This window comes from Haemaphysalis longicornis, unplaced genomic scaffold (assembly GCF_048455015.1).
Source record: "Haemaphysalis longicornis isolate Haplotype H1 unplaced genomic scaffold, Haemaphysalis longicornis Haplotype H1 scaffold_4, whole genome shotgun sequence".
Lineage (NCBI taxonomy): Eukaryota > Metazoa > Arthropoda > Arachnida > Ixodida > Ixodidae > Haemaphysalis > Haemaphysalis longicornis.
The window spans coordinates 107,765,216-107,780,516 of NW_027526361.1; the positions used below are offsets into that span (position 1 = coordinate 107,765,216).

General features: G+C 44.3%; 1 protein-coding gene and 1 non-coding gene across 2 annotated transcripts in view; one reads left to right on the forward strand and one right to left on the reverse strand.

Moving 5' to 3' along the window:
- The first annotated feature begins 1,253 nt into the window (after positions 1 to 1,253).
- Positions 1,254 to 1,409, forward strand: LOC144180762 (U12 minor spliceosomal RNA). The gene has a single exon (XR_013324546.1). It is a non-coding gene; the product is annotated as a U12 minor spliceosomal RNA (small nuclear RNA).
- Positions 1,410 to 7,071: 5,662 nt separating this feature from the next.
- Positions 7,072 to 15,301, reverse strand: part of LOC144179914 (uncharacterized) — a 47,471-nt gene continuing 39,241 nt past the window's right edge. The window contains exon 12 of the mRNA XM_077708336.1: positions 7,072 to 14,068. Coding sequence (XP_077564462.1) covers positions 13,914 to 14,068 — 155 coding nt within the window. The 3' untranslated portion in view covers positions 7,072 to 13,913. The remainder of the gene's footprint in view (positions 14,069 to 15,301) is intronic.

The window sequence follows — 15,301 nt, forward strand, 5'->3', positions numbered from 1 at the left end:
CACCTCTCTGAAGTCTTTCATCAGTTGTTTTGCCCATTATGGGAACTTTTCCGAGCCATGGAGACCTTTCAGCGTGCGTGCGGTGGCCTCTTGCACAAGTTTACGGGTCCACATGACGGATATGTCCACGCCAGTTCAGACGGCATGTCAGTTTTCATTAGCGGACGTTGCTAGCTTTCCTGTACAGCTTTCTCTTTGAAGTTGGCTTCGCCGCAGTCACTTGCGCAAGTTTCAGGTGGTGTCGGACGACGGGCAGACCAACGTGACGACACAAGATTAGTAACGTTGTTACCAACTCGGTGTGAAGCCTTGTGTGATGCCTTGTTATCCTTGTTATCCAATAGTGTGATGCCTTGTTATCCACGAATTTTAGTTAGGACGTAATCTGGTAACGCAGGGTTGATGTCAGTGACAGGCGAACGTGGTAGGATCATCCTTTGCATCATAATACATCGGTGACGCTGTAGTAAGGTGCTGTTGCAGCGCATTGCGTACAAATCCCACCTCTGAAGGTAGCTGTTAAGCCGAAGCTATCGCACGATACTCCTGAACGTATATAGAGAAAGAAATACTCTAGCGAAAGCGCAGCTCATGAGACGTCCGTAGAAAGCCGGAGGCCGGTTGTCGCCTCCTCCCCCACTTCCCCCTCATTTCAAGTCCATGAAACAGCTTCCCAACGAATGGGGGCGGTGCATACGGTAGGCTGCGTAAAGTAAGCAAGCGCGGGTACGTTTCCAAAGCGATCGCTGCTCACAGACTATACTTGTGCTCCGTAGGAGGAAACCACACAAAAAGTTTGCTTACATTATCATGCCCTCACGCAGTTAGCTTGCACAACGCTTTTGTAAAAAAAAAAAAAAAAAAAGTTAGCTAGTATCAAATTGAGGCGTCTTTTTTTTTGCGACCTCAATAATCTTTATGGCAGCATTTTGTTTGCGTAAGCTAATGAGAAACTCATTGAAAAAAGTCCACAAAGTTTCAGTTTTGGGGTGCGATCGTAGAAGCCAAGTCAAGCCACAGCAGTTATTAATTCTACTGACAGAAGTTTTTGCTTTATTACATAAATTTAAAACAGTAATTTTATGCTATACATAAACAGAAAAACGCCAAATTTATTGAAATTTGATTCTCTTGGGTACATTATAAATGATAAATATATTAGCTAAGATATTTTGTATAAATTACGGAAAGCCACCGTCTGCGTTTGTCCGAGTTGTCTGAGTCGGTCCCAAATTTGTCGCCGTCTGCAATTCGTGCCTTAAACTAATGAGTAAGGAAAATAACGAGCCGGATTGACGCCCGGCTCCACCGTACTCGCAATACGGTTTTGAATTTTTGGAGGGGCACAGGTCGTCCCAGGGGCGTCCCGCCTACTTTTGCGGGATGCCCGGGTTGTTGCGATCTGCCCCAGCATACGAATATCAAAATCAGATGGACTATTGTGCGCAAACATGAGGTGACGGTTAACCTAACAACCAGCTTACGAACTCGTTGAATATTCTAGTACACTATTCAGGTTTGCAAATGCTGCACCGACAATGGGCCTAGTAAAGGTTAAAGGCGCGGTGACGAGCATAGTTAGATGGAGATCGACATGCACATGCAGGTGATGCTTGGGTGATGTATGTAAACAAAGACGTGTAAAAAAATCGATGACCAGCTTTTCGTGCATAGAATGCTTCGTTTCTTAGAAGTAATCAATGTTCTTTTAGTGTCATCATTACTTCTTCATTTCCAAACAAACGCCAAATTTTGGAGAGTATTGATCAAAGACCATTACCAAACAAACCAATTTTAACGCGGTAGAGTTAGTAAGCTCGTGATACCAGTGATACCTTCTGATAAAATAGTAACTTGGTACAAAAGTAGATTTAACCCAAAAAAGCCAAACTTCTAAATGGTTTCACGAAAAAAAAAAAAAAAACGCCCCCCCCCCCTTCCCGCGCGATTTTAAAGACATAAAATCAGACAATGTACAACCCTAAAGATAATGCTCTTGGCATCCTCCTCTCCTAAACTGCGAGAGGAGCCGTGTTTGTTAGTTTATTTATTGCAAGTACCTACAGTGCCCATTGGGCATTGTTGTGGGGGTTAAAGTAGAAAAAATAAAGCAGCAAGTTAGTATAACCATAACAAAAATTATACGGAGATCAAACCACTTACAAGACAGCAATGTAAAAAAAAAAACGTAGAAAATGCAGGAGTACAACAAAAGCAGTATAGTATCATGCACAACCCAAAACAAACAACAACATCCAAAATGAAGTTCTGAATATTGTACTGAAAATACATGATAAATATGGGGTTTATTTTATCGACTCAAAAGGCTGTCCCAGTGGCAAAACGGAATTTAGAATCTAAGAACATTGGAGCATCACGTTGTGGAATGGTGAAAGGTGTGGAGGACATGAGAAAGAAGAGTCTGAAAAAGTGGAAAGCATGAACTGTACGTCAGTCTTTAACGAATGTCGCTGCTGGATAATTGGTTACAAAAATGCGAGCCACTGTAACGGTATTTCAAAAAAGTAACAGTGTTCCTGTTACAAGTTCCTCTAAATTAAAAGTAACTAGTTACAGTTACAAGTTACTGAAAAAAGTAACTTGTCACAGTTATGTAGTTACATTAGGCAGTACAACGTAGCATAATTTGTTCCTGTACAGTTCCCGTAATACACGAGTTCCAGCCGTTTTGTTTTACCATAGTTTTCCTGGGAAAGCCACGTGGCTTTCCCAGGAAAACTATGGTAACACAAACTCCCCCCCCCACAAAACCCCCCCCACAAATCCCCATCAGTTACAATGCAGTTGCATTGTAACTGATGGGGATTACGAAGTATTTGCAACTCCACAGTGATGCAACTAATTATGACAAATGAACAAAATTAAATGGAACCCGGTGCAATGATAGCCGTCATAATGACCAACTGCGCTATAATTTTTTTCCAAGATGTCTACCTCAAATTTAGGGCTACGAGCATTCGCAAGGAAGCTAGTTCACTTCGACACAAACCATATTCCGCTGTTGGATACGGAAAAAAAAAGCCGAACAAACTAGTGCATAACAAACAACGAATAGAGAGGACCAGTGGTAGTTCCGCATCCTTCTTGAGCCTGGCTATTATGACAGTGTGCACGGAACAGGTGCGAATCTGAGGCTCGACATTATGCCAGTCATATATAGCAGGAACTTGGAGTGTTTTTACTTGTTTATGGGTTGCCCACCCAACTTTGATGGCATTAGGTGATTACTCCACTTCACAGAAGTGGAGTAGTGATTTAATTAAGTAAGGGGAGTAAGTGGAGTAACCACCTAATCCCCTAAGTGGAGTAATTACTCCACTTCAAATTGTATACTCCCAGATCTCATTATTCCGTACCTTGCTTCGCCTAGGAGTTTGTTGCGCTCACGCAAGACTGCTACAATATCACAAATTTCCTTGTAAGGAAAGACAATACTATTGAACACTTTCCAGTGGCATTCAGTGCAAGTGCTGGTGCATATCTTATTTGCCAGTGCGTTGCAGGGGTACTCCTAGGTCACCGCATCGCATAGCATAGGAATGTCACGCCGATCTCTTACTCCTAACCCCAACCCAGATCCAGTAACCTGGTGGAGAAGGCCCAAGCAGCCAGTGCAGGTGGGGTATATACATATCCCGGACTAAAAGATACTCCCAAGCAGCTGGGTGCTGAGACATCAAGGCTCCCCAGTAAAGTTTATTCCTCCTCTAGCTTACCTTTCAGTAGGTACATGTACGCACAGGCGTAACATGTATGCACTCAGTTTGCTTTGTGTGATCGATAAAACATGCTGAAATGTGTGCAAGTCCTGCCGAGTCATCGTGCAGTGCACGCAAACAGGAAACACTCCAGATACGGCCGAAACAGTACTTTATTGTAAATAGAGAAATGCGCCTCAAAAAAATGACTAGCTAAGAAGCCACAGCTGCCGAGATGTCACACTGAGAATGACGTAACGTTGAGCAAACTACACACATGCGACCCAGGCCGACACGCGAGACAGTCCTGAGAAAGAGCACTGCTCGACACACAACGTACACGCGCTACACCATGCGGAAGAGGGACAACACTGGAATCACCCTGATGCTGGGCCCGAAAGTAGCGGTGCGTCGCACGTTATCAGGCTGCGAAATAACAGCACACCGGAAAAAACAACGGCAATGAGAAAGAGGCAAACAGACAACGTCGATCAATGCAGATGTGGCTTACGAAACGGTGCTGATTGTATTGCATGGTCGTGACTCAAACGAGTGTTGTTTTGCAGGGCGAGGGTAGTGCGGTCCCCACTGGGGTAGAGCGCCACCAGTGCTGCTCTGTCGTGTGCCCTTGAAAATGAGCAGCAGCATTTAAGAGATCTCTCCAAGCGAGTTACTGCAGCCCAGAGGGGAAGGGCCGTCCATATTTTTCAGAAACAGGCCCACACTGAGCGTGCAACTCAAAACGAGGTCCTCGCTGCAACTGGTCCCATTAATTTTTTTCCACTGGTGGGCACGTGGAAATCGTATGGCAGCTGTTTTGGGCAATTTTGTGTCTGTCCACCAATGGCTGGACAAACATAACATTAAAAAAATCCCTCATATACTTGCAATTTCCAACTGAAACTTATTTGCTTAAGTCAATTTTTTTGGCAATAAAAATAAGAAGATCCCAACCCCGGCACAGGACGCCATGGTAGTTGTGACCTCAAATCCTCGGGCCAAGCTCCATCACTTCGCGCTATTCATTTTATGAGCCCAAATGCGTCAACCGGCACTGCCGTCACCTAATGTCACTTAAACACCATGGATATCTTAGTTCTTCTTTATAGCTAGTCCTAACAAGCTACTCCGACAGCTATTTGCAGAGACATTTGTGTCGTACAAGATGAAAACGCATTTATCGACCGTGTGGTTCAGATTGCTTTCCCCTGAGAAGCTGCAGCAAACACGCGGAGAGGTGACCCTGCACGCCCTCCCAGAACTCGTGACACAGAGTAGTAGCGCCACATTCCTGTGCCCGTTTCACCGTCGAGGCTATCCTTTTTGAGGCTACCACACACATGTACACACACAGACTGAGAAGCATACGCGGGCGACACAACAAGATGTAAGTATCACAATATCGATAGCGTACGTGAGGGGGCACAAGCACCCCGCTCTGATATGTCTGGCCGCTGACACGCACCGCATTTCCTCCCAGCTGTCCGCCTGCCTCGACTGTGACCCCCAAGAACTGCCGCCCCAATGCAGTAAGGACCCGGAAGCTAAACATACATCTTTTAAAACCCATCTTTTTACAAAAAACAAGCAAAGTGATGCGATGACATGCATATGCTAAGTGACAGGGAGGAATTGGACTTCAACTGAAGCTGTCTGTGCGTTTCTCTTACAAAGTGTCGAGAAAGAAGGGAACACGTATCACATTTTTTAACACAGCCTAGGCCAGCAAGGCTTATTTTAAAGTAGAGCGCCGCATAAACTTGCGAGAAACGTCACCAATTTCGAGTGATTTTGCGTACAAGCAGAGTCACAGCTGTGAGCCTGCCAAGCATTCCAGTTTTCGATGTACTAACAGGCATCGATAATAGTGATGGCTAGTGGCAGCTGTAACCGAGTGCAGCAAAAGTTTAAGTACAGTTTAGTGCATTACTCATTGTTCTAGTTGTTCAGTAATTACACTAACGTTGCTTTTATGGGCAGCAAAGTTAAGATAGTGGCCCTAAACTTGAAATGAAAGAGGAATCAGTAAAGGGGCACGTTGACAGGAACACCTTTGAATGAGACCAGTTTGTGCGTGAAAAAATCCGAAACACAAAAAGACAGGCTCGAGCCAGTTTCACCCAAGACATTGTACTGTTTCGATGTTACAATGCAAGCATAGCAGAGTAGCCCCAAAATACAGCCTCATCACAATGGTTATTCTTTAGTTTTAAACACACTGTAGCTGCTTTAAAAAAGAAGAAAAAGCAAGGTCTATTACTGGACAAAGCAGGGAAGGTGCTTTGTGAAAGCGAACATTCCGATGCTTCTGTTCAACTCAGTGCTTTGAACGGCAAAGCACATGGCACATTACTCAAACGCCTTTTGCTGCTTCCCGTGAAGTGCGATCTTCCAGGGCCTTCCACTATGATTAAGTTTATGCACTATAGCTATTAGTCTGCCAGGTTAATGCAAGCATTCAAAGTAGGTCATTGCATTCTTAAAACAACTACTGCACAAGCAGCGCCCCAATGGTGCGATGTAGATTAGAATAGAGGTACACGGGCTTGGGATCGGTACAACAGGCTCATTTTGTTCCTCAGTGTGGCCATCTCATTGAGCACGAGCCCTAGAGATTCTTAGCAAAAATGTCAATTTTTTACGCATACTTGCGCAACTGCACTCATATGTACATGTGCACCTGTGCAGCTTAGAGATACAATTCATCAAGGAATAGGGCAGCAGCTCACAGACAGGACCTGTGAACAGTCTGTTAAGTACATCTTCCATTCCCATCCAATTCTTAAGGGAGCACACTGGTCTTAAACCAAAAAAAGTTTATTTTTACAGTTATGATGATAAAAATCGTGGGGAATAAGTATGTTTTTCATTCTGATTGTACAAATAAAACTTGTTTTTGTGTAAAATGACTATATTCAAATTCATTTGTATTTTTATATTTGATTTTTTTGCCAGCCTTTGCACAAAAACTGCTGGAGGGATGCAGCTGAACTAGGTACCAATGAACTGCGTGCAAATCAAGGAGTGCAATAAGATTAACAGTATCATTCTGTCTGGTCTGTAGCAGAATTTACGATAATTAGAAGTTTGGGCTCGAAAGGTGGAAAACAGAAAAAACAGTTTTTCTTGCCAGGCCCAAACTTCAAACTGTCGTAACTTCTGCTACAGACCAGATAGGATGATAATGTTAGTCTTATTGCACTCCTTGATTGCGCACAGTTCACTAGTACCTTGTTCAGCTGCATCACTCCAGCAGTTTTTGTACAAAGGTTGTCGAAAAATCCAATATAGAAATCCAAATAAATTTGAATATAGTTGTTTTACACAAAAAAAAAATTTTATTTCTGCAATTAGAATGAAAAACTACACACACCCCCCACTTTATCACCATAACTGTAAAAACAAAGTTTTTGATCAAAGACCCCCGTGCCCCCTTAAATGAACCGCCACAGGAATAAACGCTGAGTATTTATACATAGCTGTGTGCACGCTTTCGAAAGTAGGGACAGTATACAAGTTTCAGAGAGCAAACTCACGCCAGCTTGCAAGGAAATTCACACAAAGCATTTCAAAAGAGAAAGCAGAGACTGCACATGTAACAGTGCTTGACAAATGCGATGCCGCTGCAAAAGTAACATGGACAGCTCACGCCATACCTGGCGTGGAGCCAATTTTTTTTTCAGTGATGAGCATTGTCTACACTGCATGACTATTGAGTATCACAGGTGACAAAATGCGCTATTTTTTCCAAGCATCGGCCGTACGAGAGCTCAGTAATGGCCAGCTTGACCGCAAAAGCAAATGCCGATGACAAACTGCGGGGCAAAATAGAATAAAGGAACACTGCACCTTTTTTGAAGGTGAGAGTGAATATATTGCTTGAACACTGCGTGGAATGTTTTGACCGTGGTGTGGAATGCTTTTAATACGTCTCGGGCAGCAAAGCTACATGTAGTCTTTCTGCAGATTGGACACAGGTGCAGTTTTGTTCAGTGCTCGGTACAGCCACGGTCGGCTAGCAATGTTAGAGGAATGGTAGTATTTGCGAGCTGAGACACAGCAGCTACAAAGATGGGGTCTATTTTGATTTACAATGGTCACAGCAACTTCACTAATTTAACACAGCTACAAACACTTTGCGGCATACAAAAAAACCTCCATCCAGACACGCACACCACTCGCTACGCACCGTAGTGTCGCTCAAAAAACACCTTTTCTCATGTCAAGTCGGATTCTGCTCTCACCCAAACTATAGCCCTGAATATCACAAAAAAATATTCTCTCTGCTGCAGCAGCACGTACGAACTAACTTCTCTTTCGATGTTGAGAGTCGATAAACCCTGTTGTTAACGCAATCTGCCGACGTTTCATCCCCCCCCACTTCCGGAGTTGCTCAGAAACCGCAGTCCCTCGCCAACAGATTGCATCCCGCAAAACGTCCTCCATTTCTCGTGAATTCCAGTTCGTTCAGGCACAGAGATAGCGGGGAGTTGTAGCAGGTTCCGCCTACCTACCAGTGCGTTTGGGGCAGCCGGCCAGCTAGGAAGATTGCGATGCCGTGAGTAGAAACTTGCGAGGCAAATTTGAGATGCCTAAACAACGAGTGCAGTGGCCGAGATGATGGAGGAAGAGCGAAAAACAGCACCAGACGACAAGGGTGACTCCTCGAAGCGACCGTGTTGGCGCGGACACCTCTGGACGACGACAACAACGAAGCGAGTCTAGTGGAGACACCTAATGACCATGCAAGGGTTGGCGAAGACGCTCGGAGGGGCCGTTAACCTGCATTCCTGACACTGCAGCGGCCTACCACCCGGGGCTCTCCTTGTAAAAGCTATAAAATTATTTAGGCACTTTCACTGACTTCCACTATGGAGTATTAGTACGCTTGAATGTGTATGCGGTAATATATATGTATATATATAATATATATATCTCATTATTACTGTTTTCCACCGTGGCCTCGTCAAAGGGGGCTATAGCAAGCGGTACACACGTAGAGTCAAAACACCAAAAAATACTCGGTTGACGTCTAAGTGGTGGTGGTCTACTGTGGAGTCTTTGGTTGGCAGGATGCACGCAATACAAAAAGTTTCCCCTCGCCACTGATCCCCCCTCCCCCAATAGTTGACCCAGCAAATTCTCTATGAAGCTACTCACAACACTACGGTCCGATCAACGTTGACTAGCCACGGTTCGGGCGGCATGGCTACTATGCGCGCCCCGAATAATGAAGAGATGTACTAGAGACACACACCTAACGGTCTTCCTCGATAGCAATGCTGGCAAAGCTCAGAGTTTCCTTTGCGGAACGACTTGGAAATACGGACTAGAGTGGACAGATACAGCTGCTCAGTGGGGCACCATCTATATCTTTCTACGGTCAATGAAGTGATGAAGTTAGGCTGGATACTATCGGCGTGATAAAATGCATCGGCAGCTGGTGAGCACCCCTTATGATCAGGGAGCTGCGGAGTATTATCTAAAAATAGAACAAGGACAGATCTGATTGAATGGACGAGGAGGGAAGAGGCGGGAAAAGGGATGATGGTAGAAAGAACAGAAAAAAAAAAAAGAAAGAAGGGAGAGCTACCAGTAAACTAGTTCAACAGAAAAAAACATCACCAGGACGGAGTAATAACGACAAAGGGACACTATGAAGCAACCTTGCAACGGTAAGAGAGAAAAAAAAAAATATTTGGGGAAAAAGAAAAGGTGACAAATTTTGCACCCTAAGCAATGGCCACAGCACCTTCCACAGTGCCTTCCACATAGATGCTGGTTCCTTAGTGTTGGCACAAAATGCACAACCGAATGACTAGGGTCGCTACTAGATGGGTGCCACACACCTGAAAGGGCACGACAAACCTTTGCTTTCAAGCATCGGCAACTGCGAGTCTCCCTCAGCAGCCCTGGCATGCTCCAAAAAGGAATGCTCCCCTACAAACAGCGGTGCTGCTTAAATGACACAAACTACGGTACCTGGCGATGACGCCGATTGGCGAAGAATGCAAAGGTGTGACAAATTTTCTGATCATGCCTAATGTGTGACATTCTAACATACTACCAAAAACTTCAGTCCGATTTGCATAAGAAAAGTAAAATTAAAAAAGGAGATGTTTTTAGGCAGCTCTTTCATGCGTGCCACAGGAAAGCATGAAAGAAGATTTCTTTTTTTTTTTTTTCAAATATGAGGAGGATGGAGGTGTGAAGCTTCCAAACAGCCAACATCTCTACAGCACCACAACAACACTGAATGCCCTGCACTTGCAGGCTCGACAATGTGAGAAGGGAGAAAGGAACAATTAACACTGAAAAGACGAAACATTTAGCTCAAATGGCCGTCACACACAATGGCACAACACCGTGATAATGATGCACCCTCAGATACCGGGGCTTTGTCAGTAATCAGTGCTCACTGTGGGAAAAGCACCACACAGAAAAACTGTACCATAGAACACCTCTCACCCTACGGACAAGATTTCCTACTCGAGAAAGAAATTACCTATTGTCAGTTTGGAAATTCATAGAACTGCAAAACAAACAGCGAAGATTATAATCTAAACTCCATGCCTCTTTTGTTTCTACTCAAAGAGAGACGTCCTTATTAGTAATGGCACCGCAGAGCTAATGGCCAAGACTATGCCAGCAGCAGAGGATAACGTAGTCCATTTACGGGTCCCATGTTGTCCTAGTCATTGTGAAACGCTACCGTCCACATCTTAACAAGCTACAACAGCAACCTCTACTCAACACTAACTAGGCTTCCACACAAATAACGGCAAAACCATTGCACAGTAGTATAGTACAAGACGAAGAAATAAGGCAGGGCACAGTAAAGGTCCCTGCGGAACGCCGTCATGGCATTCCATCACAAACAACGATCACAACATCGAAATGGGGTACCAGGGGCCTCTATCTAGAGTCACAGAGCTTTTGTAAATTCATTCAATCCCCACTGACGAGAAGAAGTGAGACAGATTGCTGTTGAGTTAAACTCGACTACGAGTCGTCAGAACTCTGTGCTTGGTGTCAAATCTAGCAACCTGAATATACGAAACTATGGCGTTGATCGAAAAATGCTCAGCCTGTGTGCAAAATACATCTAGACCTAAACTAAATTCCATCAGTGCCTCGAAGGTAGTCGAGCGCTGTTAAAAGTTCGAGCTGTGCGTGACCCTTGTGGCATGAGTGATATCGTCGTGCAATCAAATGCTAAAAGGCACACACTGAAAGATATTAGCCAGGAACACCCTTTTTTTTTTGCCAGCTTGCAGACAAGAGGAAAGGAATGCTAAAAATGAACTGTAGCCTTTGTAGGCCGAGTACAATATCACTGAGTATTGGAAGTCAGTTCTGAATACAGAATTCAGACAAAGAAACAAAGAAAACAAAACATTGCTTGCATTAGACGAGCTAATGAGGTCCAAGTTTTGAAGGAATGTTTCGAGGAACGCAGACTAGCATCTTAAAAGTTGAAGTAGCAGAAGTAGCCACCATACTTATGGTAGGCTGGCTGTGCACAGTTTTCAGCAAGAGCTTACGTCAAGTTCTTTGCGGCAAAGTGCCGCTTCGTTGATTGGGCAGCCATAGTATCTACCAACAGCTCACACCAAAATACAAAAGACAAAAAAGAGGGAGGGGGGGGGACAAGACACAAGCCAAAATCATCTTCCTAAATGCACACCAAGGAGGTTATTTAAACCTCCTTGATGCACACCAACAAAAGTTTGTGTCACTTCAAAAAGCGAAAGAGAAACCCTTAAGTAGCAAAAAGAACAAGCAATGCAACAACAAAACAATGTGGCCCAAGCCATAAAAACAGGTCAATCTCAATGAAACCAGAGCAGCACACATTAATCGGGACAGACCACTAAGGTCCTGCATACATCAAAGCTTCCGCTTAAAAAAAAAAAAAATAGAGGATTGTTCTTCTAGGTGGACTAGAGAGACTAGAATGTAAGCTTGCATTAGTAGTTGAACAAACTCTCTCGAGAGAAATCTAAAATGAACACATGCCTATCTTTCTTGACTCGTCTGTTTTCTTCGCAAACACTAGGCACTGTGCTGGTCCACGTAAGTTAAGAGGTTTTGCCATGAGTATTCTTCAAAAGACGGCAGCCTCCCTAGATGCGACAGCCTTAACCACGACTAATCAATTGAAGTTTTGAGTTACATTCAAACCACCTTTTTGCCGTTTCTCGGAAACCCTAGAATGGCACACTTTATCACCGGTGAGCTAAAAAATTTTTCTGCTGACAGCGCTGTCTAAAAACCGAGCGAAATTTATAACAACGCATCAACGGTTGTCGCATCCAGGTCTACCTCAGTTCGAACAGAAATTTCCTGTGCAAAGCAAGCCAGAGATAAGGACCAGCTAGCCTATTGCATTCACAACCACCAGAGTAAATAGTCAAAAAGGCGGGCCCACTATAAAAGCCGAGGGTCGTGGAGTCAAGTGTCTTGAAGCCGTAAAGATGTGAACCCCCGTCCCTTTTAAAAATTCTGCACCCAAACAGGCCAAGTCGTGAGAGGACGCTTCGAATTCCATTGTCACATTTGCACAACACTTCAAAAGTACATTGTTTGTCATGCATCGCAATAAATGCAAACACAAAAAAGATGGAACAGAGAAAACCCGTGTTTCTCTTGAACAATCTGCACCCAATCGGGCTAAGTTGTGAGAGAATGCATCGAATTCCATTGTCACGGGTATTTGCACAAGACTTTTAAATTTCATTGTTTGTCCAGCTTTGCAACAAAGCAAGCAAAAAAAGATCATTAACGGTTCATTGTGATGCCAAATGAAGGTGAATTAAAGGAACAACTGCAAGGGGAAGCCGCAAAAGCTGCCATCAACAGAAAACAAGCAGCTTTGGTGCCCCCAAACAAACAAACAAACAAGTTAGGTCACTCACCTGCCATGGCAGTTGAGGCTGTCAATCAAATGCAGTAGAGTTTGAAGTTGTGAGCAAACCAACATGCTGCCCTTGCTCGTGTCACACATACACCCTTGCATCAAGAACATACCCACACACATCCAAAAGCCCACTCGTCCATTGATTTAACATGCGCAAAGTACAACAGGAACCACTAAAATCACAGGACCCTTCGAACCAGGGTGGTCTTACACTCTGATGGGCTTCAAGACACCTACGACATCAACTGCTCAGGCGCCCGCAAGGTGCCAGGACTGTTGTCTGCACACACTATGTAGTTCATTCTTTGGCCAATTCAAGGAAAGCTTTTTGCTAAGCTGATAAGATGTGTGCAGATTTTGGCCAAAAGAAAGTCTTGGTACACTCAAGGTTTTCCTGAAGACGTGTGCGCCTCAAATTTCTCTACAGAATGGCACGTCTGGTGAACAGTTTGAAGTAGATGCACTATTTTGTAAGCAGGCATTAAAAAAAACTGTTTCTTGCTACCGCACTGTTGGTACTAAAACGTCAGATTGAAAAAAAAAAAAAAAAGAAAAGAAAAGAAAAGAAAACATGGTTTACTGTAGGTATTTGGTTAACTGTAGGTATTTGGTTAGGGGAAAAGATTCATATCCTGGCATCTCGTAGACATCGAGCAGATGACTCCACTGAGACAGTCACGAAAAGAACCAGTGGATGTCACCCTCAAATTTACACTGCAGAGTTTTCATTTTGGAAGTACACAGAAATTCAAACTCTTCAGAAACTGTGTAGCTAGCTCACTTGAGAAGAGCAGGGGGCATAAAACGGGACCTTGTGGTACTCCCAGTCAGCGCATTCGAATGAATGAGAAAACAAGCAAAGCATCCTTCAGCTCTCAACCGGTGGATTCTTCCAGCGCATCAGAAACACACGAGGTTCTAGGGTGCTTTCACCCAACCTCGAAAACTACAGCCAGAATACGACTTAGTAATGCCGCAGTAAATGCACATCTCCAGAGAAGGGAAAGACTCGAGTCTATTCCGACTCCCCCAAACCTCAGCTGCAAGGAAGCTCCCATTAGGTCTTCGCAGCTTTGAAACGCAACCTCCACTGGTTCTATTCCCGGCCGTGTACATCTTGCCTCCCCCTCGGCTTATGGGGAAAACAGGCTTCACCTCGACACAGCAAACAACAGCAAACAACAACAACAACAACTGTGGGAACACAACGGTGTGAGAGGGGGTATCTCCCTCTTTCGCATGTGGGAGAAACCGGTGGCGGGGACAGCAGAGATCTAGGTGGGAGGCGAGGATGAGCATGGGATGCGGGCGGATGGCCCGTCTCCGGTGGTGGGTATCACCGTGGTGATGAGGGCGCACCACAGGCTCGTGCGTGCCTGGCGGGAAGCGCGTCCCAACTGCTGGATGCTTTGTGCCAGGGCCAGAACATCTGCGTGTCCAAGCAGCAAAAATGAAATCGCAGTGCAATCAGTACCAGTGCTGATGCGGCAACTCACAGGCTCTGATTTTTCAGACGGGCCAGTTACTGCTCTGTTGATCTTCAACCTCATCAGGTATGCCTCCCTATTGGCCAGGGTAGGCTTCAAACATTACCGTTCCCTCCTTAATACTTCCTCCCTGGTTTGCGATATCATATACCTCACAATGGCACCACCTATACCACATGCACATGATCTTTTGCTTTTTTTGCCCCTCCCCCACCTGTAACCAGAGTTAAAACATTTTATGGGTGCATCCCAAAAAGTAGACAGCGTCAGAGGCAGTTGCCCTGGGCGTCTAAATAACAATTGGGCCAAGCACTGACAACTGGTTGATGCCATTGCAACATGAAGCAGTTAATTGAAATACAAATGTGACTGGAAAAAAGAGAGAGCTGCAGACAGCAGAAATTCCTAGCAAAAAAAAAAAAAAAAGACAAACACCTTGGCAAGTTCAGTTGGATGAATATTAAAGCACCAGTGGGCCAATTGGAACCAACTGCCCTTCCAATTGATCCAATGGTGTTTTGGACTACCCCAAATGGAAGGTTTTTTTGGCTGGATCACAGAAAGCCTTCAGTGCAAACTCCCTTCTGCTTGATAAACACGTAATGTAAAACTGGGCAGCCAGCTTGACAGATCCCTAATGTTCATTTTGCCACTTCTGTGAACGAAAAGGAATTCTAGATGGGGCTTGTGTGCTCGAGGTTACCGCACTTGCACGATTCTAATTCACATTTTTTTGCTAAAAGTAGCCTTCAAGTTTGTGCGCGTGTTACAATCGGGCTCAAAAACAAAGTCGGCTTCAAAGCAGCCAACAGCATTTTTACAGACAAAACTTCTTTCAATATCTACCTCAATCCCATAAAAAGCCCGTCACATCGAAACTATCAAGGTCAAGGCACTTTAAATTGCAAACTTTCAATATTCTTCCAGCCTTAATGCCAGCAGGAGCTGGATAAGCATGTTTATGAAGCGCAAGAAATTTTTGCGGCTACAGTTGCTTGAGTCAAATGAAATGTCTTTTGCCACGTAAGTGGTGTCAGGCATTTTTTTTTTTGTTATATATAAATGATATTGTCACTGACCTTTCTGTTCACATTATGTTGTATGCCGACAACTGTGTCTTATATGAAAAAAAAAAAAAAGAAAATCACCTCAGTTGACGGCCAAATTAGACTAAA